This window comes from Bubalus bubalis, chromosome 3 (assembly GCF_019923935.1).
Source record: "Bubalus bubalis isolate 160015118507 breed Murrah chromosome 3, NDDB_SH_1, whole genome shotgun sequence".
Lineage (NCBI taxonomy): Eukaryota > Metazoa > Chordata > Mammalia > Artiodactyla > Bovidae > Bubalus > Bubalus bubalis.
The window spans coordinates 57,484,434-57,511,966 of record NC_059159.1 but is presented as its reverse complement, the minus strand read 5'-3'; the positions used below and the strand labels follow the sequence as shown (position 1 = coordinate 57,511,966).

Sequence of the window (27,533 nt, the reverse complement as noted above, 5' to 3'; positions counted from 1 at the left end):
TTCAATCTTTCCCAGCATCAGGGTCTTTTCAAATAAGTCAGTTCTTCACATCAGGTGGCCAAAGTATTGGAGTTTCATCTTCAACATCAGTCCTTCCAATGAACACTCAGGACTGATCTTTAGGATGGACTGGTTGGATCTCCTTGCAGTCCAAGGGACTCTCAAGAGTCTTCTCCAACACCACAATTCAAAAGCATTAATTCTTCTGCGCTCAGCTTTCTTTATAGTCCAACTCTCACATCCGTACATGACTACTGGAAAAACCATAGCTTTGACTAGATGGACCTTTGTTAGTAATGTCTCTGCTTTTTAATATGCCGTCTAGGTTGGTCATAACTTCTCTTCCAAGGAGCAAGCGTCTTTTAATTTCATGGCTGCACTCACCATCTGCAGTGATTTTGAAGGCCCAAAAAATAAAGTCTGTCACTGTTTCCACCGTTTCCACATCTATTTGCCATGAAGTGGTGGGACCAGATGCCATGATCTTATTTTTCTGAACTTTTAAGCCAGCTTTTTCACTCTCCTCTTTCACCTTCATCAAGAGGCTCTTTAGTTCTTCTTCACTTTCTGCCATAAGGGTGGTGTCATCTGCATATCTGAGGTTATTGATATTTCTCTCGGTAATTTTGATTCCAGCTTGTGCTTCATCCAGCCTGGCATTTTGCATGATGTACTCTGTATATAAGTTAAATAAGAAGGGTGACAATATACAGCCTTGATGTACTCCTTTTCCAATTAAGCAAATGAAAGAACTCAGCTGTAATTCTAGCACCTCCACTAGCTTTTTTTGTAATAATGCTTCCTAAGGCCCACTTGACTTCGGATTCCTGGATGTCTGGCTCTAGGTGAGTGATCACACCATTGTGGTTATCTGGGTCATGAAGATCTTTTTTGTATAGCTCTTCTGTGTATTCTTGCCACCTCTTCCTAATAGCTCCTGCTTCTGTTAAGTCCATACCATTTCTGTCCTTTATTGTGCCCATCTTTGCATGAAATGTTCCCTTGGTATCTCTAATTTTCTTGAAGAGATCCCTAGTCTTTCCCATTCTGTTGTTTTCCTCTATTTCTTTACCCTGATCACTGAAGAAGGCTTTGTTATCTCTCTTTGCTATTCTTTGGAACTCTGCTTTCAAATGGGTATATCTTTCCTTTTCTCCTTTGCCTTTTGCTTCTCTTCTTTTCTCAGCTATTTATAAGGCCTCCTTAGACAACCATTTTGCCTTTTTTGCATTTCTTTCTCACATTCGTTTCTCACACAGCCCTATGAGACAGGCATGGTAATCTGCGTTTATAGATGAAAAAACTTAAACTCAGAGAGGTAGATTTTTAAAAAGGAAAAAAATTCACCATAGTTTCTGTCCTTACTATAGACCTTACTAGGAAGTGGGGACAATTTCTTTCTGGTCCTTTACTCAAACACCCAAGTTTATAACATACAGGTGGCAGAACGAGAAATCAAACCCGAGTCTGACTCACTAGACGGCTTAACCACTACTCAGTACATTTTAAAACCTTGTTGTAATCTTAATGTTATTGTATAAGCATCTCCCCAAGTACAACAGCTCAGCCTGTAGATCAGTCGGGTTGCCACGACAGTGTTTACCAAACACTCACAAATGCTCAGTAGCATTCACAAATGAAGGCTTATTGTTCCCTTGTCTGAAATGGCTATGAGTGGGTCAGGTGGCTCAGCTGATCTTGGCTGGACTTGCACGTCTGGGGAACAGGTGACCTGGGCTGGCCTGGACTGGCCTGCCCCCTGTCCCCCTCAGCCCCTCCCCACACTGCAGTGTGACTGGTGGGGACTGAAGTGCTGCAGAAAAACAGCAGGATGTGCGAGCCCTCTTTAGGTGCAGCCTTGGAGCTGACATTGTCACTTCCGTCACGGTCTGTCGGCCAGCGCTCGTCACAGGGCCAGCCCAGATGCGAAGGCTGGGGAAATAGACTCAGCCTGGAACTGCAAGGTCGCATGTAACAGAACATGGGGAGAGGGAGGGGCAAGACCTCTGGCCTTCAGGACACTGCTGTCTTTGCAGAGTGCTTGTTAGACAGGCCAAGAGGTTCCTGCCATTGGAATAAAGACCTCAGGGCCCAGAGTCAGCCTGAGGGTCCAGGAAGCCCGTATCCTTAGGATGTGCTTGTAGGGCCTTTATTTAATCTCAGTATCTAGAGTGGTCACTCATTATGGACCCTTGAATGTTACTAGAGTCTTCTAAGTTAATTGTTTCCCTGTAACATAAGGATTCTCAGAAGCAGGGTGTTTTGCAGTGAAGTGAGCCCTGATGATGGTTTTCCTCTGAAGGCAGTGGGTGCAAAGACAGTCAAAAGTGCTATTTCATACTCAAATTATGACTGTGTGGGGTCAAAGAGGTTGCTAGATTCTTATTAAGTATGTAAGAATAAGAAACATCCTATCTTCAATTACGCTATTTGGAGGTTTAGGCATACCTACTCGGACAAAAGCAGAGGCCAATTTTTGGTTTCAAGATAACTTTTAATCTCTGTCCAGATTTTAACCCTTTGTTCCACCCTCTCCACCAGAAATCCTCCTTGGCTCTCCTAGAAATGACTTTCACTGAGATGCTTTTAGAAAAAAGAAAACTATGTCCCAGCAAACTGCAGAGTCTACACCATGGGGTTGATCCTGTCCACCCAGTTCTTTCAGAGAAAGCCTTGGAGAAATACCAAGCTCAGACTTAACAAATACACGAAAAGAGAAACAAAACACGTGATCATCTCAACAGATACTAAAAATGCATTTGAGGAAATGTATTATCATACATAATTTCTGATTTACAAAAAACAACAGTAACTCTCAGTGCAGTAGGGCTGGGAAGGTTGGAACTATTTTAGCTTCTCAGAAGGTTATCTACTAGGGGTCTAGAACAAAGCTTAAGGATGTAAGGCATTAAAAGTTATTTTCATTAAAGTCTGGGACAGACTTTAGCCTCATCCCTTTTACTCAGTTTTTTTTGCAGAGCCTAGCCAATGCAGTGAGTTATTTTTTTTTTTAATTTTTAAAGTAGGAATTATAAACACTGAGGCAACAACTATCTCTAGAGACAGAAAAGATTATTTACCTTGAAAACTCTGTTAGAGCTTTTAGAACTAATAAGGGAGTGAAGTGGCCTTAAAGATATAAGAAAAAGATGAAATAATAAAAATGGAGAGTATACTAAGGATGTATTGAATATTTTAAAGGTATCAGTTGTCCCCAAACTAACCTATGGTTTCACTCAATCGTCATTCAAAATCCCATTAATAATTTAAAATATAATTTAATGTATCCTGAAATTCCTATTTCTATGAGTATAAGAATACTGAAGAAAATCTTCCAAAAAGAACCATAAAGAGGGCAGAACTTGCCCTTTCAAACATCAGATCTTACTAATACCATTATATTAATCCATTTGGAAAGTATTATGTAAAGGCCCTTGCTTGTATGTTATACAAAAATAAATCATAGGTGACTCAAAATCCTAAAATATAATTATAGTTATATTAAAGTATGCATGCTAAGTCACTTCAGTCGTGTCTGACTCTGTGCGACCCCATAGACGGCAGCCCACCAGGCTCCTCCATCCCTGGGATTCTCCAGGCAAGAACACTGGAGTGGGTTGCCATTTCCTTCTCCAATGCATGAAAGTGAAAAGTGAAAGTGAGGTCACTCAGTCGTGTCCGACTCTTAGCGACCCCATGGACTGCTGCCTACCAGGCTCCTCTGTCCATGGGATTTTCCAGGCAAGAGTACTGGAGTGGGGTGCCATTGCCTTCTCCATATTAAAGTATAGAGTAATATATATGTGTGTGTATATATATATATACCCACACACATATGTACACATATATAGTATATATATATATACATGTATACATGTGTGCATATAGTATGATTTGGGGATAGAGAAGATATGAAATTAGAAGCCATAAAGAAGAAATTTTTAAGATATTATTACTATATTATAGTGCAAGATCTCACCCATAGTGCAAAACTCTAAGCAAAGCTAGAAAACAAACAGTCTGGGAGAAAATATTTTCTACAGAGAAAACAGATGAAATGATTATATCCATAGTTGATATGAAATTCTTTCTATAAAGAGTGCTTACAAATGAATACGCAACAAAATCCACTTAAAAAGGAGCAAAAAATAAGAAAAGGGTAGTATACAGGAGAAGAAATAAATACCCAATAGACATGTGAGTTGTTCAGTCTCACTACTAAGAAGGAAATGTAAATTAAACAATAGTGATATTTGTGTAGTCAGATTGGCAACATTTTAAAACTTATCATTTAATTTGTACAAAAATGAACTCTCTCAAATGTTGGTGCAAGTATAAATAGATAAGACTTAGCAATGCTTTTAGAAATTTAAAAATACTTGCCTTTTGTAAGAGCAATCTCACTTTTAGAAATCTCTTCTATAAAAACACTCACATACCTAAAAATGCATCAGTTGGGAAATGATTAGGTAAATTGTTACATCCAAATTTTGGGAACTACTCACCCTTTAAAAAGAACAGAGTGGTTCTGTTTGTACTAACATGGGTAATTGCATATGGTATACTGATATATAGAAAGAGTAATGTAAGACCTAGGGGTAGTATCTACAGGATTGAGAAGTTAACACTAAACAGTTAAAGGTATCCTTTGGGAAGAGCAGCAAGATGGATTGAGGGCAAGGGAGACACATTTCTGCATTTGTTGAAATTTTGCAATGAACATCTATGGTAATTTAAAAAATTAAATGATTCTTAATTTGAAAATTCATATTAATAAAATTTTGCAAATCCACAAAAAATAGGATAAAATAATAAAGATCCTCCTGTTACTCAGGGATACTGTTAACATTTAGGAATAAAGGGGGAAATAAACATGTCCAACAGAGTTAATGCAGTCAAAAATATAGACAAACAAGATGATGCAAGGGTATCTTGGGAGAAGGGAGACCTGGATGTTTCTCAGGTCCTTTGCTGGGTGCTCTGCGATGCTGGGAAGCCATTGAAAGCCATTGACTCATCTGCGGTCCGGGCAGGTTTTCTCCATGCTTCAGGTAGGGCTGACCTACTTCCACTGGAAGAAAGGGCTGAAGAGAAGGAATGCAGATAAAGGTTCTGCCTCATGTGAAGTGTTATTGTTAGAATGTCCATGAATGAATGTCAGCACCCAGCATTTCTGAGGGCCACCATTAAATGAGCAATATTCTTTATAGAAGCAGAATTCTGAAGTAGGCTCACTGGGAGAAGTGGGTGGGGGTAAAATAGAGGAAAGATGAAAGACCACGTGGTCGGTAGTGGAGGAGTGTGTGTGTGTGTGTGTGTGTGTGTGTGTGTGTGTGTGTACTGGGCAGGGGGAGTGGGTATGGGGTGGTTTTATTATTAAGTTCAAAGAGAGTTCCTAAAGGGAAAATAAAATACCAGTTTGAGTCAGACACGGCTCGTTCTCTCAGTCAGTGTCAAGAGGCACAAGATCAAATCTGGCTTGACACCATCCCGTGCAGATCTCAGCAGCCACTAGAAGCTGGAACCAAGCAGAGCCTGGCTAATGAGAATCTCCATCCTCTGCCAGTGCCTGGGGGCCCATCCCTTCCTCTCTGGCAAGCAGGATACAAAGAGAGCTCAAAGCAGAGTGAGGACCAAAAGGTCACCCAGAACATTCATTCTGCAAGCTCCCCACCAGGCCTTTCTGAAAAACAGACAAGTGTGGTTTCACAGTTTAGCCAGAAATCGAGCCAACGGCTTTGCCCTTCAGTCCAGGGTAGGTTCTAATGGCACCTACAGGATGTTCCACGCGACAGCCGGCCTTCAGCAGTGAAGGCAGAGGAGGACCCGGGCCAGACCCAGCTGAGGCATATCCTCTCATGTATTCTTTGGGCATGAAAGGGGTGACTGTAAAATTCAGGTGAAACTGAAAGTTAGGATTCAGAGCTCCCACATAAACACTGCAGTCTGTTATCAAGTTCATGTTCACCAGTGAGACACTTTCCAAAACACAGTCAACTTGTTGCTCTGAGGACCTTTGTGCGTTTCGGCGGCAGGTGGAAGTTAGAGCATCTCCACAGTGTCTTTTCCATTTTGCTTGGTGTTTCCGGAGTGCATGTGTGGGTTAGGGTGCAGCCTGCCGGCTCATCTCCCGTGTCCAGTCCTGTCCCCTTCAGCTCACTCCTCACACTTTCCAAACCTCAGCTCCGCCTGTTGCTTTCGTGCTCAGAACCCCTCAGTGACATTCGAGGCCTCTTGAACATCCCTACTGGCCACCTTCCTGACCACATCTCTTGCACTTCTGCCTCTCTCAGTCTCGTGCTCTGACAGAGCCACCCAAGACTGCTCGTGGTTCCTTCAAAACCTGACCCCCTGTCTTGGGTCTGTCCCTGGATTACCTGTGTGGCTCAGCTCTCTGTGTAGAGATGCAGCTGCGCCGAGCATCCTCTCTGGGAAGTGTCCCCTGGCCTCTTTGTGTTGTGTCCTGTTCCTCCGCTCTCTGCAAGCATGTGTGGTTTCCTTTCACCCCTTCACTATATCTCACTGGCTGGTTTTAATCTGATTCCCCGACTCACTTGGAAGAAACCTTAAAGGTGAAAAAAACAAAGTACCTGCCACAGAGGTGGTGCTTCGTGATTACATTATAGGAAGGAATGAACGCATGCATTTTTTAATTTAGCTTGTGAATATGTGTACGTGGGTCTTTGTTTCCCCCTATCTGACACGAGTAAAGTGTTCAGCCTGCGGGGTCACATTTAAGTGAGCTTAAGACCCTTCACCTCATCCTGAGCGTCATCAAGTAGACGGAAGTCGATAGCCCACTCCTGGGCTTCCATAGAGGGCTCACGAACTAAAGCTCCCGTGCCATTCCAGGCCAGCTGCTGCCAGCCAACCGCAATACTCCGAGCCCCATCGACCCCGACACCATCCAGGTGCCGGTGGGCTACGAGCCGGACCCGGCCGACCTCGCCCTCTCCAGCATCCCCGGCCAGGAGATGTTTGACCCTCGCAAACGCAAGTTCTCCGAGGAAGAGCTGAAGCCACAGCCCATGATTAAGAAAGCGCGCAAAGTCTTCATCCCGGACGACCTGAAGGTAAACGGGAACTAGTAACTAGGCTGTGGGCAAGTGGAGAGCGGGGTCGAGAAAGACAAAGACTGATAATTTTCGGCCCCATTTTTCAGCACGTGACAAGGTTGGTTGCTTCCTCTCTGGGTGTCTTCTGTACTATGCCTTTCATATCTTGATAATGTACAGAAATAAGGAAAAGCAATAAAATGAAGTACTTTGCAGCCCATGAAGGAAGCAAGCCCACTGCTATCTGCAAGGAAACCCATAAAAGCCTAGTAAAGTCAAATCTGGATCTTTCAAGGTTGGAAAGGGAAAAAAAAAATATTGGGAAGGATACCTAGACCTCAGAGTCTTCAAGGGTTACCTTTCCTTTGGGAGTTTAATGCTAATTAACTGCTGCCATTTCTCTGTAGGCCTCAGGGAGTAACAGCGAGACAGGACCTCTCTCCACATTGCAAACCTTGGATGCCAGGGTGGGATGTTGTTAAGGAAGCTGGGGGGTTTCCTGACCCTATTTATAAGTAATGTTCACTCTGCATCTCACGTAGTGATCACTTGAGTATCTCAACAAAAGGTTAATTTGGGGTTGGTTTTTCTCTACTGTGTTGAAGGGACACATTATTTATAAAGGGAAATAGATTTACCTTAGGAAATCAGATGCAACTTAAACAAAATTAATCCAACATCTTTATGATACCTTAGGAAGATAATTCTTTCTAAAATTATGCCATGCCTACTGATACCAAAATAGAACCATTTTTGATTAGCCATTGCTTAGAATTGTCTGTGTTTATGCTGCTTTCTAATCATATGAACAATAGAGATGTGATTGTATACATTCAAGGCATTGGAAGCAGGCATAATTAGGTCTTTTCTAACTTCTCAAACCTAAACATGGTTCACACGAAGAGAACTCCTGTTGGGAAAATAGGGAGTTTGGGACATTATTCTGGAAGCACTTTGGACCAGTTATGCCTGCTTTTCAGACCTAAAGAGCACTGGGAGAAAACATGCCTGCGGATTTGTCACTGCTGGCATCCAGCACCTGAGATTACCTGCGGTGATGCAGGATCATACAATGTCCGAGGTGAAGGGGACCTCAGAGGCTCATTAGATCAAAGTGGTCATGGCACCACTGAGGAAATGGAGATAAAGGAAAGTGAAGGTGAGCCCTGGTAGTTAGAACAAGACCCAGCTGGGTCCCCAAGTCTGCTAGCTTCCAGAAACATCACTGTGGCACGTGGCCCTGACAGCAGATACAACAAGGACCTCCAATAACTGTCATCCTCAATAACTGTCAGACTCAAAGGAGGAAAGTGCATAGTAAACACACCAGAAGATAGAGACTAGTCAGGGAACTGATGGTTAGACAAAGATAGAATAAGAAAAGGGATTAGGTCCTGGGCAGTTTAAGTACCTTCTTTCAACAGATGCTTTTCCTCACCTTGTGTTCTTAGTCATCCAACTCTCTGTATTTTAGAACTGGCTTCTTAAACTAAACCAGGGAGACCATTCAGCATGGATTTCCTCTTGAGTGGAGGCAAGTTTGAAGAGGTGCTGCTATATAGTAGATAAAACCTCTAGCCAGACTTGCACAGTCTCTGAATTAACAAGTTTAAAGCAAGGAGCAAGCTGCTTTAATTACCCAGGTAACCTTGGCAACAGAGGCCACGTGAACATTGCTGTGCTGGAATTATACATGTTACCATAGCCATGGCTGGACGTGGCCTTTCCACGTGCCAGTGTGGGGAACAGGCAAGAACATTATCCTGCCAGGGGTCTCTGGATTCCTTCAATTGGGAGCAAAGCCTCAGGCCCCAGACCAGGAGCACGGGTGAAACAGGAAGCAGAACTCTAAGGTGTTTCTTGTGCAGCAGGAGGACTGAGCTGGGGCAGGTGGGAGCCACATGTGCGGCCTCCAGCGCTGGGTGAGCTGACTGAGCGTGTGAAGCGGCCCTCACTGCCTGCACCTCCTCTCTGGAGCCATTCATCTGGGTTAGTGGGCGTCTCCCCCCAACCCGGGAAGATGAAGGGGTGGCATACTGGTTCCTAACTGAGAATCAGTTTAATTGCCTTGGTGTCTTTCAAAGACCCATTCATTCACTTGACAAATATTTTTCAAATGCTAGTGTCTGCCAAGTCAGGGCCTGGGGATTCAGAGGTGCCCCACTACGGACATTGTTCCTACCCCTGAGTGGGAAAAGGGAGTGCTGATATGTCAGGAGGGACCTGCTGAGCGGAGGTGGCATCAAACACAGACCCTCAAGAAGACGGCACTGGACTCAGGGTGCTTTGCCAGGTGGCAGTGCCTCAGGAGCCAGATGGCATCTGACCCTGGAGGTAGAGGGAAAGGACACAGGTGATGTATCAGCCCCGATCAATACTTCTGCACCCCACTCCCATTCTGAGGTAACAGAGCGGGGGAGGCTGGTTTTGTTGTCGGGGACAGCCCTCCTTCCATCATTCCTGCCTCCTGTGTCCCCCGCTCTATTCCTACTCCCAGCTCCCCTCCAACCTGAGACGGTCCACATTTCACACCTTGGCTCGCTCATCTGTTCATGTGCACAGGAGGCTGGGAAATGAAAGTACCTCAGAAGTGAAAAGAGCTCAGAAATCGGTTGTTACACTGAGGTCAGCTGGTGACTCCCCTGGTCCTTAAGACCTGATCCCAAACCTCCAAGGCCTGTGGTGGTACCCCTTCTCCATCCCCCTGAAAACACAGCTTCTTCAATTTCCCAGGGCCTTGTTCTCCCGACTCCCTGGCCCCCATGTGCAACTTCTGATGCATCCTAAGTTAGTCCCTCTTTCAGATCATCTTGGAAACCACACTTCTGGGAACACTGATGAGAGTGGTAGATTTCCTGATTTACCAAGGGCGTGGATCTGGGGCTTACTAACATAGACAACATCCATCAGAACTGGAGGTTTCACTGTTAATGTGCCATAGACCCTCTCACCCCACGGAGTCTTAGGCTCTCTTAGCTCCTCCCAGCTTCTTTCCAGCCAGCTGGCCTGGCCTCTCTCCTCTTCCTCCAGCTCCCCACACCCTTTTCCCAATGGAAAGCAACAAATCCTGCCCCATGGTTTCCAAAGGATAGCCTCCTAAGAATTCTTCAGCCATTATGAAGATCATGTTTTTCACTTAAATGTATAGTAAGCTGGGAGTGCTTTATAAATAAGAGGACAATACTAGCTTGTGAAAGGCAGACAGCAGGTGCCTGCACTGACTTTGCCTGCACTGACTTTGTCTCACACCTCCTGTCTGCTGGGCACTGTGGGCTGAGGGTAGAGGGCAAGGATGGGGCAGACCACTGACCTTGCAACTTGCTTGCAGACTTGCCCTCAAACCATGTGACCTCCTCCAGTGCCAAATGCCCCTTGGAATCCTGGGGCAGGGTAAGAACTGACCTCACTCACTTATTCTGGGTGGTACTAACTGCGGGTATTAGCATTGCTAGGATTGAGGAATTTACTATTGCAATGTGTTGAAAAAAAGGGGTTGCAAAACCCACTTGGTGGCACCATAAATGGAAGAAGACTTACATTTCTTAATGCTTCTAGGAAGGTTTTCCCTTTTTTGGCAGAGAGAGCAGTGATGGGGGAAAAAAGGGACTGTTTTCAAGTCGACCACAATCAAACATCACTCAGGCTAAGAAGGCCTAGTTAACAAACAGTTAAACAAAAAAAGTTAGAGTAAATTATTTAAATGCTAGCCATGAATAAGAACTTATTAATCAGTGGCCAAGTGGAACTTTATTGTTTGTTTTTAATTGCCACAGTATACATGCCATTATAGAATATTCTAATAGTTCAGAAGGACATAAAAACTGAAAGATCCTACCTCCTTCAATCTCCCTTCTAAAGGCACCACTTTTAATAGCTGGGTATAAATCTTTCTGGATTTATACTATTTCTGAATATATATTATTACTTAAAAAAAAAACAAAAACGAAGTGGGATGAGAACCTATTGATCTGCAAATTGCCACTGTTTCTGCCCACACAGTGATATGTCTCTAGCATCTTTCTGATTTAGCAGGATCATTATTTTTAATAGTTGTGTGACTCTATCATGATGTAGTTATCAAAGCTGCTACTGATAATTGAGAGGGGAGGGGTTGCCCATTTTTTTCAATTTCAGACAGTTCAGTTCAGTCGCTCAGTCCTGTCTGACTCTTTGCGACCCCACGGACCGCAGCACCCCAGGCCTCCCTGTCCATCACCAACTCCCGGAGTTTACCCAAACTCATGTCCATTGAGTGGGTGATGCCATCCAACCATCTCATCCTCTGTCCCCCTTCTCCTCCCACCATCACTCTTTCCCAGCATCAGGGTTCTTTCCAATGAGTCAGCTCTTCGCATCAGGTGGACAAAGTATTGGAGTTTCAGCTTCAGCATCAGTCCTTCCAATGAACACCCAGGACTGGTCTCCTTTAGGATGGACTGGTTGGATCTCCTTGCAGTCCAAGGGACTCTCAAGAGTCTTCTCCAACACCGCAGTTCAAAAGCATCAGTTCTTCGGCACTCAGCTTTCTTCACAGTCCAACTCTCTCATCCATACATGACCACTGGAAAAACCGTAGCCTTGACTAGACGGACCTTTGTTGGCAAAGTAATGTCTGCTTTTTAATATGCTGTCTAGGTTGGTCATAACTTTTCTTCCAAGGAGAAAGCGTCTTTTAATTTCATGGCTGCAGGCACCATCTGCAGACAACACTTAAGTAAAAACGTGCCCTTGTGTGCGCAGGTTGAGTGAGGACTGCCCTAGGGAGGGAGCCCAGGTGTGAAATGGCTGTTCAGCCCTTAACAGACATTGCTAGGTCGTCTTCCAGCAATACCGTACCAGCTTAGCTCGGAAAGCACGCGCGCCTAGGGAAGGAAGGGGTTGAACAAAGAGAAGGAATTCGGCCTGTCCTTCGCGGGTGCAGGGCCTGCGCCCCACTTGGCAGGCTTGCGCTCTGCCTGGCGGGAGAGGTGGCCCGACGGAGGGCCGGGCCAGGGAGGGAGGCCCGGGCGGCCGCGCTCTGACGCATCGTGTGTCTCCCGGCAGGACGACAAGTACTGGGCGCGGCGCCGGAAGAACAACATGGCGGCCAAGCGCTCGCGGGATGCGCGGCGACTCAAGGAGAACCAGATCGCCATTCGCGCGTCCTTCCTGGAGAAGGAGAACTCGGCGCTGCGCCAGGAGGTGGCGGACCTGCGCAAGGAGCTGGGCAAGTGCAAGAACATCCTGGCCAAGTACGAGGCCCGGCACGGGCCCCTGTAGGTGGGCGGCGGGCGGCCGCGGCCCGGACAGGCCTTCACCGCAGCGACCGACTTTTCTGACATCAGCACTTTACCAGACGCAGCAACACGACGGACTCACGTTTTGGGGTGTGTGTGTGTTTGTGCTCCTGTGTGGTCAGCGCGGTGTGTGTGTGTGTGTGTGTGTGTGTGTGTGTGTGTGTGTCCCTGTGTGGTCAGCGAGTGTGTGTGCGCACTCCTACATCCCTTTGCGCCCGCCATTTTGAAACGAAAGGTGCCATGTTTTTACTGGACTGAGGAGACCGCGCGGGTTTCCTTCTCCCCGCCCCTTCACCCTACTCCTGCCCTTTCCTGTGGCTTCATGTGTGCTCCTGCCCACTCTTTCAGGACCTTCTCGGGTTCACTAAGAAGGGCCCTGCTGAAATAGTAGATCTCAGTTTTCAAGACCACGGGCTCTTGTTTCTGTTTAATCTGTAAGTTACCATGCTAATAAGGTGCACAGAGTAATTTAGCACTACACTGCAGCTCCGTTCAGTTATAGGTTGCTTTCCTCACTTTTTAAGTTTTGGTGATAATCGTCTTCAAATTTAAAGTGCTGTTTAGATTTACTAGATCCCATATTTACTTAACTGCTCTCTACTAAGTTTCCTTTTAACTCGACCAACTCCAGCGAGTAAGAGTACTCTTATAGAACACAGAGTGTGTTTTTGCACTGTCTGTACCTAAAGCAATAATCCTATTGTACGCTAGAGCATGCTGCCTGAGTATTACTAGTGGAAGTAGGATATTTTCCCTACCTGAGAATTTCACTGTCTTTTAAAAAGCAAAAATTACAGTAATGTATTTGAGCATGCCCAGAACATCCCCAGGACCGGGAAGCAGAGGGAAACGCCAGGTCTAAGAACAAGGGGTTAACTTATCAGTGTACAGCCAAAAAATGCATCTTGGAACAGCTTTTGACATTGATGTGTTTGCTTTTGTTTTCTCTCTTTTCCCATGCCCCCAGCCCCCAATTTTCTAGTTAACTTTTTCGACATCCCTCTTGATATTCAATACAATTCAATTACTTAAGATTCAGTTTCCCCCATTTTTTGGTAATGTATATATTTTTGTGAATTATACCTTGTTGTTTTAAAAAATCAGTTAAGTTAATAAGTTGATGTTTTGTAAAACCCCTTTTTCTTAGTGGTGTCATATTTGAATGCTTCATAAATTAATGATTCTGGAGCTTATGTTTCTTATTCTCTGTTTTCTTTTGAACGTATGTGCTCTTATTAAGTGGACTTCTGAAAAATGAATGTAAAAGACACTGGTGTATCTCCGAAGGGGATGGTGTTGTCACAAACTGTGGTTAATCCAATCGATTTAAGTGTTTACTGTAGACCAAAAGGAGAGATTATTAAATTGTTTAATGTTTATACAGAGTAATTATAGGAAGTTCTTTTTGTACAGTATTTTTCAGATATAAATACTGACGATGTATTTTGGAAGACATATATTATATATAGCAAAGAGAAAAGGAAAACTATTCCATGTTTTAAAATTATATAGCAAAGATATATATTCATCAATGTTGTACAGAGAAGTGCTTGGGGGTTTTTGAAGTCTTAAATATTTTAATTTTGTCACTGACACATCAGCATGTTTTCTGCTTTAAATTAAAATTTTACAACAGTATCGAAGCTTGCTGTGACGAATTCTGCTCTAAAATATCTTAGGAGTTTTCTTATTTCCTATTAGGTCTCAGAAAGAAAACCCAAAACCACAAAATGGATGTTAGTCAAATATTTATTGGATGATACAGTGATTTTTAGGAAAAGCATCTGCCACAGAAATGTTCACTTCAAAATTATGAGTTCCTAAAAATGAATATCACTGCAAGCACCCCCCAAAATTCTGTTCTCCTCAGTGGGCACGTGCATCTTAACACAGTATAAGGTTAATATCGGTGCTATGTGTATGATTTATAATTTGATAGCTGTCTTGACTTTAAAGGTGATTGTTCTTTTGTTTCACTAACTTGTGTTAAGAGATTTTGCTGTTGTTATAAAGAAACATTTTCTGCAAGATTAAAATACCCTTTTATCAGTGGGATTTTCTAGTTTCCTGTGTCCAGAGTATGTGATTCTTTAATGGTGATCTTGTCAATCTGTTAGCAATGCTTCTCTCTTACTGTCATAGTCTTGGGGAATCTGAATATTGGAATATTCCTACAGATATCCCTTTTTATCTGAAGCTACAGATTATGATGGGAGATGGACGCATATTGGAATTAAAATAACCTTGTTCGGGTAAATAACTAATAAAATAAACAAAACCTCTATCAAACTTAAGCAGAACTGAATTAGTGGTATTCAGAGACACAAGTAAGCATGGAGTTGGCCTTTTTATAGGTAAAGAGACTAACTGCAGCAGAATTGTTAAATAGTTCAATATCTAGCAAGAAAGCTGGAGAAGTATTGAAGGATTGTACTGAAGACAATCCAAATTCATTGAAGTTTAAAATGGTAACTGAAAAAACTGTATTTGAGTACTAGTCTTTCTGAAATTAGGTTGCTTGTATCTGATGAGTATCACAGATGTTTTCTGCAGAAGAAATTTAAAGATCATAATAAAACTTATTCTTTGGCATGCCAGGGGAGGTTTCAGAAACCTACCTCGTTTTAAATTTTTTAAAGCTTTGGAGTCTGTACAGGTGCCTTATATGTAGGTCATTGTCACCACATACAAGCACTCAACCCCTGAACTCACTGCCTTCTGTCCAGGGCAGTCAGCTAGTAAATAAAGCAGTCCTTCTAAATGACATGAGAAGGCATGGCCCGATTTGGAATGACTTGGATCATCCAGGGTCAGATGAGTTCCGCAGACTGCAGCTATTAAAAGAGTCCTGTTGTCATTTTTCACCTTTTCATCATAAGCATCTTTCAGAGATTAATTACTTGGCCATTAAAAATGAATCCAAATCATATTATGCCAACATCATTTAGACATGATTTGGAATGAGCGGCCTAGGACTTCTTGACAAGGTCACATCCTCCTTTCGACTGGACTTGCAAAGAAAGGCGAAAATTGATCAGCCTATGGTTCTGCTTGTGCTACCTGGAGGACATAGGTAGGGAATGGGAGGGCTGTAAGTGATCACTTCCTCCTCTTGAGAAAGTGGACGCTTTTGACCATTCCAAAACCCACAGTGAGCAGAATAGTGACAGGCCTTTCATCCTCACATATGACAGGCCGCTGTGAAACCATCGTTTGAAGCAGAAGGACCGTTTGCTTCATGAGCATGCAGACGGAATTCTAGCACTGGGTGGAGAGGAAGCAGTGCTAGAAAGCCCAGAGGTTCCTTCCAACTTACCGGTTTTGTGAGGAACTCAATTCTAAATATATGTTTGAAAGGTCTTGGGTCTGTTTGGAGAAGAGTCAGTAAGAATTTTAAGTAGAGTCACTCCCACCCCCATCCCAAATTAAAACAAAGGTCATTCTGTAAAATGCAAAGGAGTTTGCCTCCCTTATTCCTAAAGTTCTTTTTAGGAAAACTTAATTCGTGTTAATCAGGGCAGTTCCAGAAGGTGATAGACACCTGCTCTCAGTCTGCCAGCTTCCTGCTAAGGGCTCCTAGGCCCTCACTGGGGAGGCTAAGATCTCCTCTAGGTTTTCTCTACAATTAATGCCATTTTTTAAATGAGCAAAGCCATGTTTTTAATCGTGATGCATTGGATTTGGCAACTAAAGGCAGTACATTTTGCTGAGGGCTAAGTGTATGTAGAGGAGTGTATGTGTGTGTGTGTGTGTATGTGTGTGTGTGAGAGAGAGTAGTTAAGGCATAAAATCTTTCATGTGGAGCACCTTACCAAACATAACGATAATCACCATTATCCTTTTGGCAACACCACCAAGATTGCATCTGTTAAACAGGTACCAGTTCACTTGATGTCAGTGTGTTTGTACACCATGGTTTTGGTTGCTGTTTATGCTGTTAAGTCCAAAACTTTGTCTGTTATTCTTAATGTTTAATAAAATTTGAATTGTTTCCTGTCTTTCATGTATTTTTGTTGACAGTCTGCTGGAAATCAAATTCTATTCCCAATTCTATCATCAAGAAGCCATTGACAGATTAATTACATAGAGGATAAAGTAATAATATAATTAGTGAGAAATTAACATTTATTGGGTACTTACATGTCAGACCCAGTGCTAAACACTTGCAAGGAATATTTAATCCCACATTAACCTCATGAGGTAGCGACAATTGTTATCTCCGTTTATGGAAGAGAAGATAGAAGCTTGGAGAGGTTATGTAGCTGGTAGAAGTGACAGAAATGAGTTCTGGTTCATTAGATGGGCATCATTTAGAGTGGTGTTTCCCTAAAGCCAATCCAAAGGCTGTTTTCTGGTCATATATATGAGAATCATTTGGAAACATATTACTAGACTACAGACTCAGTGATTCTGAATCAGTACATCTGGGATAGAGCCTGGAAATCTGAACTGCTTAAAGACTCCCAGCTAACTTGCATGTGTGGCCAAGTAACTGGAGCCCAAGGATTTACAGACTTGACCTTCATCTGAGTTCATGACCTTGGGGGAATCCATGTAGAAGCTTCAAAACTTCTGTAATTACCTGGAATTGCATGCAACTTTTTGTACATAAACAGTTTTCTGTAGAGGGGATCCATGGCTTCCCACCCCACACAGGAATCTGTGCTGCAAGATGGAATAAAAAAATGCCTGATTTACAGGAGAGGTGATGTAGTGTGGTGGTTCCCAGCCCAGGCAACCCATTAGAGTCACCTGGGAAGCTCAGAATACTGCTGCTGTGTGGGCCACAGCCTCAGCCAAGGAGCTCAGCATCTCTGGCAGAAGAGAAAGGGCTCCAGTGAGGAGTCCAGTGATTCAGATCTGTCACTTAGTAGGTGTGTGACCTTGAACAGCCACGAAGCATTTTTAATCTCCTCCTCTGTGAGATGAACTTCCACGCTCCATCCCTGGGGGTCATGGGGAGAACTAATGACATAACAAATGCATGGTCTGGCTTATCGTCAGCCCTCAATAAATAACTGCCATGGGGACCCAGGGAGTCAAATGTGTGCCTGGAGCACTTTTTCCAGTTCAGTATTTCAGACCATTCATTCCTCCAAAGAAGGCAGAAAACAATTCTATGCAGAAGAAGGGGCAGGTGGCTGGTGGCGAGGGAAATGGTGACGCCCCAGCATGGGTGTGGTTTGTATTCCGACACCCCTAGTAGATCCGAGCTTTGGCCAAGCTTGGGGGACATCATCAGGTGGCCCCTTCCAGTTTAAGCAGTCGTAATTCAGAGTTAGCTCTATTTCACCATCAAATTGCTTTCTCCTTCCTTAGAGGAATAGGCACAATGTGACCTTCAGGTTCTCTTTGAGTAGGTGATTCTGTGTTTTCGCATTTTCAGATCTTAGATGGAATGATTGCTTCTCCATGCCTGGAGAGAGACTTTTGAGTCTCAGATGGCAGGAACTGATGAGAAGCCCCGCTGCAGATGCCCCCGTCACTCACAGTCACTCAGTCCCTGAGCCAGTCACATGCTGCCTTGGGGGTGGCTTTTCCACTCACATTTAAACATTAACACACCATCCACCCCCAAGCCCTTTCTCTTCAAAACACAGCAATTCCATTCCTTCTTTGAAAATCACTGGCTTAGAAGTCTCTTTGTGCGTCTTTAGCCAGGATCTGGGTGGAAATTATGGAAATCTTGCCTTTGTGGTTGGGAGATGGCTCTTTGGTAATAAAGGCAAGGGAACTACTGAAGGAGATAAAGTCCCAAGTGAGGAAAGTGGTGAGCATCTTCTGCTCCTCTGTGCTTTGAGTCAGTGAAGACTTGGGCGCAAAGGCCCCTCTCTGACTTTTCATTGTGCAAAGCCTGGCACAATAGGAAAAGGCAAAAGTTACTGAGTCCTAAGCCTTGTACCTGCCACATCTCACTTAATTCTTATGCTATGAAATTGCTACCAATATTTTTCCTGTTTTACAGGAAAAGAAACAGGTTCATGGAAATGAAGGAAGCAGAATGTAAACCCAGACAGGATGTCTGAGTCCAGAGTTTGTGTTCTGTGCTGCTCTTCTCCATGACTTAAATGAGGGACTCAGCAAAGGCAAAAGGCAATTGCTGTGATTAGGAGGGTGAGCCCAGGGCATGCAAACCTGGACTTAAATCCCCCCTCTGTTATTTACTGTGTGACCATAGAGAATTCACCAAAGCACCCTGAGTTTTATTTGCAAAACGGACATACTACTACTCTCCATAGGGTTGTTGTAGGATTAAGTGAGGGGAGAAGGCAATGGCACCCCACTCCAGTACTCTTGCCTGGAAAATCCCATGGACGGAGGAGCCTGGTAGGCTACAGTCCAAGGGGTCGCTAAGAGTCGGACACGACTGAGCGACTTCACTTTCACTTTTCACTTTCATTCATTGGAGGAGGAAATGGCAACCCACTCCAGTGTTCTTGCCTGGAGAATCCCAGGGACGGGGGAGCCTGGTGGGCTGCCGTCTATGGAGTCGCACCGAGTCGGACACGACTGAAGCGACTTAGCAGCAGCAGGATTAAGTGAAAACATGCATTCAAACACTTGGATCAATGTCCGGAGTATAACAGAAATTCAACAAATATTCGCTTTTTGTGGTAATAATAGCAATTATTAATAAGTATTGCTTGATTTGATTTCACTAGCAATGTGCTACAATGGAGTCAGACTCTACGTTGTGTATTTTAGTGGGTGCACTTTTATTTTGTAAATCCTTGACTATGTTTAGGTGACATCCCTCTTTTGGATGAGTAAATGGGAGAGCTGTGATCACTTTATGGGCCTAGCTGTGTTTCTGAGATTGATCTTATAAAATCCATGAGGCATCACCAATTTGAAGTCAACTCTGTTGCCTCTGATATTGTTGAGAACCTGGAGATCTTTGCTTTAACGAATGTACTAAGTGGTGCTGAAAGGCTGACCCTTGCAGTGTGAGGGCAGGCTAAGGCTCACAGAGACGAGAAATCATGAGTGGCTCTCAAGGGTCTTTCATTCGCTTCTGCTTTCAGGCCTGCCCCAGTTTCCACACTGTACATCTACATTCATATATCCATCTGTATACGTCTATCAATACCTCTATCAATCCTTGTTAGCTCCTGCTAATCACATGGAGAGATAGGCTGGGGCCCCCATGGTCTATGACGAGAGTAAGAAATATGTCAGCAGCTTACTAAACCCATTGCTTTCTCAGGATTTCCCTGGCTATCCAGTGGTTAAGAATCTGCCTTGCAATCCCGGGAACGTGGGTTCAACCCCTGGCTGGGGAACTAAGATGCCCCATGCTACAGAGCAGCTAAGCCCACGCTCCACAACTCTGAGTCATGCCCTAGAGCCTGAGCCATGGCTAGAGAGAGGCCTGCATGCCACGTGGGTCCTGCGGGTCCTGCATGTCACAATAGGACTCAGTGAGGCCACAAAACCCCATTGCTTTTCTAGACATTCACCGAGACCACCTTTTCCAGCCCCTCTTGCACTTCGTGTGTCCAGACAACTGGATTCTGGCCCATGGCATATGAGCGGGAGTGAGCCAGGCATCGCTTCACAACTGGCCCACAAATATCTCCTTCTTTCTCTTCTTCTGGCTCCAGCAGATGCCTCGAGAAGATGCAGACTCCAGGAGGAAGGGACTGAGGTCTCTGAATCACTGAACCATCACATGAGGGACAAAAACCCTGCTCTGGACTAAACCTTTGAGCTCCTGGGACTGGTTGTTACAGGGGTCAGGCCACCCTGACTTGAGAACCTTCTTCTGCAGTTCAGTGTCCTTACTTGAGGTCTTCACATCTTTGCCAGTCTCCCTCCTGGGCTGGGGAGTGGGGCTGGCTCCTTGGAACCCAGCTCGTCACCTCTCACATACAGGACTTTGAGGTCTACCTGCCTCCTGGACACACCTGCCACCCTGTTTTGGCCCAACCTGTTGGGCTGGACCTTCAGAATATCACTGCCTTCCTGTGGCCTCAGATTTTCCCTGGATTGAACAGTATCCACAGCTGTCCAGCCTCCCTCAGGAGAAGCAGCCTTTATTTCCAGGTCAGCTTTTCCAGCCTCAACCGCCCCCCTAGCCTAGACTCTTTCCCTGGCTCCTTGGCCCTGCCTCCCTCCCCCACCCCAGACATTCAGATACTTCCCTAGAAATGAGGCCTACCATTTCTCAGAGCACTGATCCTCCCAGTTTTTGACTCACATACTCCCTAAAATTCTTGGTAAACCATGAACCTACATTGCACGGTATAAAGCTAACATCTAAAATTTCTCCTCACAAGTATGTGGTACCATGCTGTGCTCAGTCGCTTCAGTCGTGTCTAACTCTGTGTGACCCCATGGACTGTAGCCCACCAGGCTCCTCTGTCCATGGGATTCTCCAGGCAAGAATACTGGAGTGGGTTGCCATGCCCTCCTTCAGAGGATCTTCCTGACCCAGGGATCGAACCTGCATCTCTTCAGTCTCCTGCATTGGCAGGCAGGTTCTTTACCATTTGTGCCACCTGGGAAGCCCCATCACAAGTATTAATAGTTGCAAATAGAGCAATAGCTGCTCTAAATATCAGCATTTTCATAAAGCACAGCATGCTATGCTATGCTAAGTCACTTCAGTCGTGTCCGACTCTGTGCAACCCCATAGACAGCAGCCCACCAGGCTCTCCTGTCCCTGGGATTCTCCAGGCAAGAACACTGGAGTGGGTTGCCATTTCCTTCTCCAATGCATGAAAGTGAAAAGTCATAGTGAAGTCTCTCAGTTGTGTCCGACTCTTAGCGACCCCATGGACTGCAGCCTACCAGGCTCCTCCATCCATGGGATTTTCCAGGCAAGAGTACTGGAATGGGGTGCCATTGCCTTCTCCAAAGCACAGCATACCTCTTCCTAAAGTAGCCAGTGAGGTACAAAACCCCAAGTGACTGGATACCTGCCAATATCCACTTGAAAAATGCAGCTGAAATTTGTACATCATTTCTTTTTCCCTTGAAATCATTATTTTAATGGTATTGTCCATTACTGAATTTTTTTCTAATGTATATATTTGGGGGCTTATAAGTCTTGTATTGCTCCTCCATATTTTTCAGCTGTAAAACCATATCTATAGACTGAGATTATTTTTATTTTCTGTGAAAATAAGGCCCCCCCATTTTAAAAATTTCTTTAGGTATGATTTACTTTTATTACCACTATGCAATTGATCAAAACCACATATATATGTTAAATTTTGGAATTTTTTTGGAATTTGTTTTTATTACATATATATAATAAAATTCTTGCCTGGAGAATGCAATGGACAGAGAAGCCTGGTGGGCTATAGTCCATAGTCTCACAGAGTTGGACACAACCGAAGCGACTTAGCGCGCGCGCATGCACACACACACACACACACACACACACACACATACACACACACATATGGCTCCTTGAATTTGAAGATTATGCTAGCTCAAAGCAGGGTGTTGGAGATGGGTGGGGTGTAGGGAGCAGGAAGTTCATTTGGGCAAGTCTTACATTTTTGAAGGGTTTAGGATGCTTAAGTAGGATGCTTGAGTTGTCATCAAATGAATATACATTTACAGAGATAGAATGGCAGCTTTTCTTGGAACTTTCTCTGGGCACTTCTTCATCTTTTGGAATATACCTTAAAGTCCATAAACAGAAGTGGTCCCAAGCCTCCCTCCCTCTCCATTGTGGGAGCAGGATGGCCTCCAGGTCTGGAAGGGCTCTATAGGGAGGGTGATGATTGAGCTGAGTGACGGAAAGCAAGTTTGTCAGGAAACAATGGGCAGGGATATTCCAGGTAGCAGCACAGAGGGGAGAGAGACCAGAACCCTCCTAGACTATTAGAGGATCATAAAACTAAGAAATACAAACAGGAAGTAGAGCAACAACATTTTTATGTGTTGAAAGTGAAAGTGAAGTCGTTCAGTAGTGTTCTACTCTATGCAACCCCATGGACTATAGCCTGGCAAGCTTCTCTGCCCATGGGATTTTCCAGGCAAGAATACTGGAGTGGGTTGCCATTTTTTTCTCCAGGGGATCTTTCTGACCCAGGGGTCGAATTCATGTCTCCCTCATTGCAGGCAGACTCTTTACTGTCTGAGCCACCAGGGAGTCCCTCCTAGGGGCAACGGCATTGTTGGATCCTAGGGTCTGAGGGGCAACGTGATGGGAAATGAGATGTGGCAAGACCATAAAAGTCCTTGCATGTCACCCCAAGGCCTTTGGAATTCATCCTAATCAGGAGAATGACACAAGCAGACTCCTTAGAAAAGATTAGCCTGGCAGCTATATGGAAGAAGGATTGCAAAGAATTAAGAAGAGTGGAGGGCTGAGGAAGGTTCTCATGTTCAGTTCAGTGGCTCAGTCGTGTCTGACTCTGCGACCCCATGGACCGCAGCATGCCAGGCCTCCCTGTCCATCACCAACTCCCGGAGCTCACCCAAACTCATGTCCATTGAGTCAGTGATGCCATCCAACCATCTTATCCTCTGTCATTCCCTTCTCCTCCTGCCCTCAATCTTTCCCAGCAACAAGGTCTTTTCAAATGAGTCAGCTCTTCGCACAAGGTGGCCAAAGTATTGGAGCTTCAGCTTCAGCTTCAGTCCTTCCAATGAACACCCAGGACTGATTTCCTTTAGGATGGACTGGTTGGAACTCCTCGCAGCCCAAGGGACTCTCAAGAGTCTTCTCCAACACCACAGTTCAAAAGCATCAATTCTTCGGCGCTCAGCCTTCTTCACAGTCCAACTCTTACATCCATACATGACCACAGGAAAAATCATAGCCTTGACTAGATGGACCTTTGTTGGCAAAGTAATGTCTCTGCTTTTCAATATGCTCTTTAGGTTAGTCATAATTTTTCTTCCAAGGAGTAAGTGTCTTTTAATTTCATGGCTGCAGTCACCATCTGCAGTGATTTTGGAGCCCAAAAAAATAAAGTCTGACACTGTTTCCACTGTTTCCCCATCTATTTCCCATGAAGTGATGGGACCAGATGGCATGATCTTCGTTTTCTGAATGTTGAGCTTTAAGCCAACTTTTTCACTCTCCTCTTTCACTTTCATCAAGAGGCTTTTTAGTTCCTCTTCACTTTCTGCCATAAGGGTGGTGTCATCTGCATATCTGAGGTTATTGATATTTCTCCCGGCAATCTTGATTCCAGCTTGTGCTTCTTCCAGTCCAGCGTTTCTCATGATGTATTCTGCATATAAGTTAAATAAGCAGGGTGACAATATACAGCCTTGACGTACTCCTTTTCCTATTTGGAACCAGTCTGTTGTTCCATGTCCAGATCTAACTGTTGCTTCCTGACCTGCATACAGATTTCTCAAGAGGCAGGTCAGGTGGTCTGGTATTCCCATCTCTTTCAGAATTTTCCACAGTTTATTGTGATCCACACAGTCGAAGGCTTTGGCATAGTCAATAAAGCAGAAATAGATGTTTTTCTGGAACTCTCTTGCTTTTTTGATGATCCAGCGGATGTTGGCAATTTGGTCTCTGGTTCCTCTGCCTTTTCTAAAACCAGCTTGAACATCTGGAAGTTCGCAGTTCACATATAGGAGAGCAAATGGATTAAAAAATCTTGGAGGGCCTTCCCTGGTGATCAAATGGTTAAGAATCTGCCTTCTAATGCAGAGAACTTGGTTTGATCCCTGGTTGAGGTATTAAGATCCCGCATGTCCTGGAGCAACTACTGAGCCCACACACATAATTAGAGATCCCCTGCATGCTACAACTAAGACCAGATGCAGCCAAATAAATAACTTTTTAAAAAAGAAAAAGGAGTCTTGGAGAATCTTTCATCCTGATTTTAAGATGAGAAATCAAACATTTGCTGGTGGAAACTAGATTCCATCCTAGGTTTGCAAACTTCCGGTGTAATGCTCATTCAGAAACATCAAACTTGCCCCCTAAAAACTGAAACGGAGCAGGGACCTGTGGCACTCCTGGGCATAGAAGCCTTTCTATGTCCCCCATTTCTTGTTTGCAGGGTATAGACTCCTGTCCCCATGACTTTCCCTGAGTTCTAAAGGGCAGATTCCAACAGCTGCTAATCAGGGAAAGGAGGAGATGCAGAGAGGAGGGAGCAGCAGTCAGGAAACAAGAGCGCAGCTTGGGGGCTGGGGTCTGACTCCATGTCAAGGGATACACAGAGCAATGCCTTTGAGCTCTTGACAGAACTAAAACTCCCAACAAACGGAAGATGGTGGCATTCTTCATTCCAGACTGAAGAACCGGAGAAGCTCATCAAGACTAGGAGACCATCCGAGACCCTGCACACGCTTCGATCCGTATCAGAAATCCTGCCCCTGCACCAGTGATATAACACTCACCAAGTCCCCCTGGGTTGGGGCACACAGTTTTTGAGGGGCACAAGCCTGCTGGGTTCCCCTTTGCCTGGCAAAATGGTAAATATTCTTTTCTACTTTAGTCAAAACTCTTGTCTCTGAGATTCCAATCAGCCCCAGTGCACAGAGGCTGTTTTCAGCATCAGAGCCATCGTGGCATCTTTAATTTTTCACTCCAAATATAAACTGGTAGTGGAGCAGCATGGAATTTTGAACCCCAAGATCAGCACTGACTTCTGAAAGCACCCCCAAATTAGCATGTAAAACCAGAATGCTCGGTTTACTAACACGGCTGCACCCCACTCCCCTAATAGATGGCAGCCCCTAAGCTACTTCTTCCTAGAAAGTCTGAAGCCATCCCCGAAAATGAGTCCCAGGAGGCAAAGAATCAGAGATCTGTGCCCTGCAGTGTGGACCCACAGGCCCCAGTCAGATGGGAATTGCGCAGCTTTCCTGGGTAGCAGGCGGCTTCCAGCATGACTCACAAGGTTCAGCCAGAAGCCAGGTTTCTGCTCCAATTCTGTCCTTTCCCCGGGCACCCTCCTGTGACTTGAGAACCCGGAGAAAGGAGGGAGAGAGAAGGGCGGGTCTCCTCGTGCACCTCTCACACGGGAAGACACATTCAGGGACGGAGAGTGTGTGCAGCGCTGCCCTGGGTACAGGCCCCTGACGTGTCTGAACACCACTGCGCCACAGAAGGACGCCTCACCCGCGTTTCACTGGCCCTGTCAGCAATCCCGGGAAGGGCCCAGGAAACTGGGCTGGCGGCGGCAAGCCTGCTGCGAGGCCAGCGAGGAGTGGGGCCTGAGTTGCGCAGTGACTCCGACTTCCCTGCGCTCCCTGAGGGGGTGTGCGGACCCCAGCCCAGCCTGACTCGCCTCAGTGCCCTGCGAACGCACCTCGACCTCCTCAGCTGTAATTAATGACCTGTGAATCAATTGTAAGAGATGCTTCTGACGGGGTGAGGACTCCCCACTCACCGCCTCTGAGGTCCGATTAAGATCTGAAGCCAGAAACCAGGGCTGGTTGATTTCCTTTGAGATGGGACTGCCTTTCCTAAATTTGCGTCTTCCCACCTTGATCCTACTGCTTGCCCTCTCCCTAACTTTTCTGCTCACAGCTGAAGGCCGGAGCAGGGCCCTTTGATGGGCTTCTCCGACAGCACAGGGCCCCCTCCCCGTCTCGGGCGCACCCCCTCCTCCCGGGCAGCCGGCAGAACGCGGGTCCCCCTTCCTGCAGGTGCCCTGCCGCCTGCTGCCTCCCTGGAACTACAGAGGCAGGCAGACACGCACAGAGGCCTCATGAAACGGTACCTTAAAAGACCAAAGGGCCTTTCTTTCTTTTGACAGAAGATGAATCTCAGAAATAGAAGAAGAGTGATTTTAGAAGGCGATGGGGGCGGGTGAGCAGAAAGGGGGAGCTGGGGTCTGCGCGTCTGCGCCCTGGGCCCTTCCCCTCCTCGGCCCTCCCCCTGCTCCGACCCCGCGGTCTCTCCTCCCCTCCGTCGCTGACCCTCTGCCCTCCCCATTCCCTCATCTCTGCCGCCTTTCTCCCTTCCCACCCCCTTCTCTCCTGCTAACTGGTGTGCTGGGTCGAGAGGGGACGTGAATGAGCAGAGGGGATGGCTACAGAGAATCGGGGCCAGAGACTCAAGGCCCCCAGCAGACGGATGGCACGGGGAACGCCCAGACTCCCCCATCCCCCTCTGCGACCCCATAGACCCCGCAGCTGGTTCTCTGGAGCCAGACCCGTCCACCGCAGCCATGCTCAGAAAGCCTCCCCAAGGCGCTTTCAGGACGGCCCAGGAAGGTCTGGATCAGAGGATGGATGCCTTTGAGACGTTTCCTGGGATAAGCTCTTTGTGGCCTAGAGATGGAAAGTGACTCTCTGAATGTCACACGCAGTTGAGGACAATTATGATGATCCCCCCACCCGCGGCCAGGCACTGTTCCAGAGAGCAGTCTGTCTCCTCTCGGGTTCGTTTCCCTGTGGACCCAAGGGGCAGAAAGGATGGCGAAATGGAGGCACTGGTTCCTAGGCCCTAGCAGAGTCTTTAAGTACCGAATGCTATTCATTCTTCAGGACACATGGAAATGCTATTTTTTCCCGTGAAATCTCCTCTTGAAAGAGTCAATTCTTAGGCAGGTTGTTAAGAAGTCCGGGAGTCCCAGAGGAGAGAGGGGTCTGGGGTTCTCGAGGAGGAGGAGGAGGAGGAAAGGGCAAACCTTTTTTTTCCCTCTACATTCCTTAGTCTTAGTCACATAAAACAGTGTTTTTCTTTAAGCCCAGAACTGATGATTACACAAAAAACAATTCAGTTTAAACCCTATACTAGGGATTATATAACAATGTATCCTGCTTGAGAACAGTTTCTCCTTCCTGGAAACCTTCTGACTAATCCTGATATTTTAGAATGTAAATTATGGGAGTGGGTCTGGTAGGATCTTTCTATTCTAGTGGGTCTTTCTAGGATCTTTCTGGTAGGATCTAGCTTTCTAAGTTCTAATGCTGTTGTCCTGAAACATAAATTGTGGGAGTGGGTCTGGTAAAATTTTCACAAACTTAAGACATTCTTTTGATTTATTGTAATAACAAATTAAAAAGCACATAATTCCCTTACTAAAGACTAGCAAGGGAGCACTCTCCACCCCCTTCTGATGTCTATGTCAGAAGTTACCTCTGTCCCTTCTCACTGTGATAAACTTCTGCCACACGAGAGCCCTGACTGGTCAAGCCTGGTCCCTGGTCCCAAAGCTAAATCTTCTTCTTCAGAGATCACAAATCCGACATCCTTCACCTAAGCTACCACTCTGATCTCCTGGTTGGACGCAGTTACTCCCTGCCCTGAGCCTCACCC

At 45.4% G+C, this 27,533-nt stretch overlaps 1 protein-coding gene across 5 annotated transcripts in view; it reads left to right on the top strand.

Moving 5' to 3' along the window:
* The window catches only part of HLF (HLF transcription factor, PAR bZIP family member), a 54,050-nt gene extending 37,728 nt beyond the window's left edge, over positions 1–16,322 (top strand). For all 5 annotated transcript variants that reach the window (XM_006051521.4, XM_025281279.3, XM_025281280.3 and 2 more), the window contains 2 exons: positions 6,853–7,073; positions 12,099–16,322. In XM_006051521.4, coding sequence (XP_006051583.1) covers positions 6,853–7,073; positions 12,099–12,314 — 437 coding nt within the window. In that variant the 3' untranslated portion in view covers positions 12,315–16,322. The remainder of the gene's footprint in view (positions 1–6,852; positions 7,074–12,098) is intronic.
* The last annotated feature ends 11,211 nt before the right edge of the window (positions 16,323–27,533 follow it).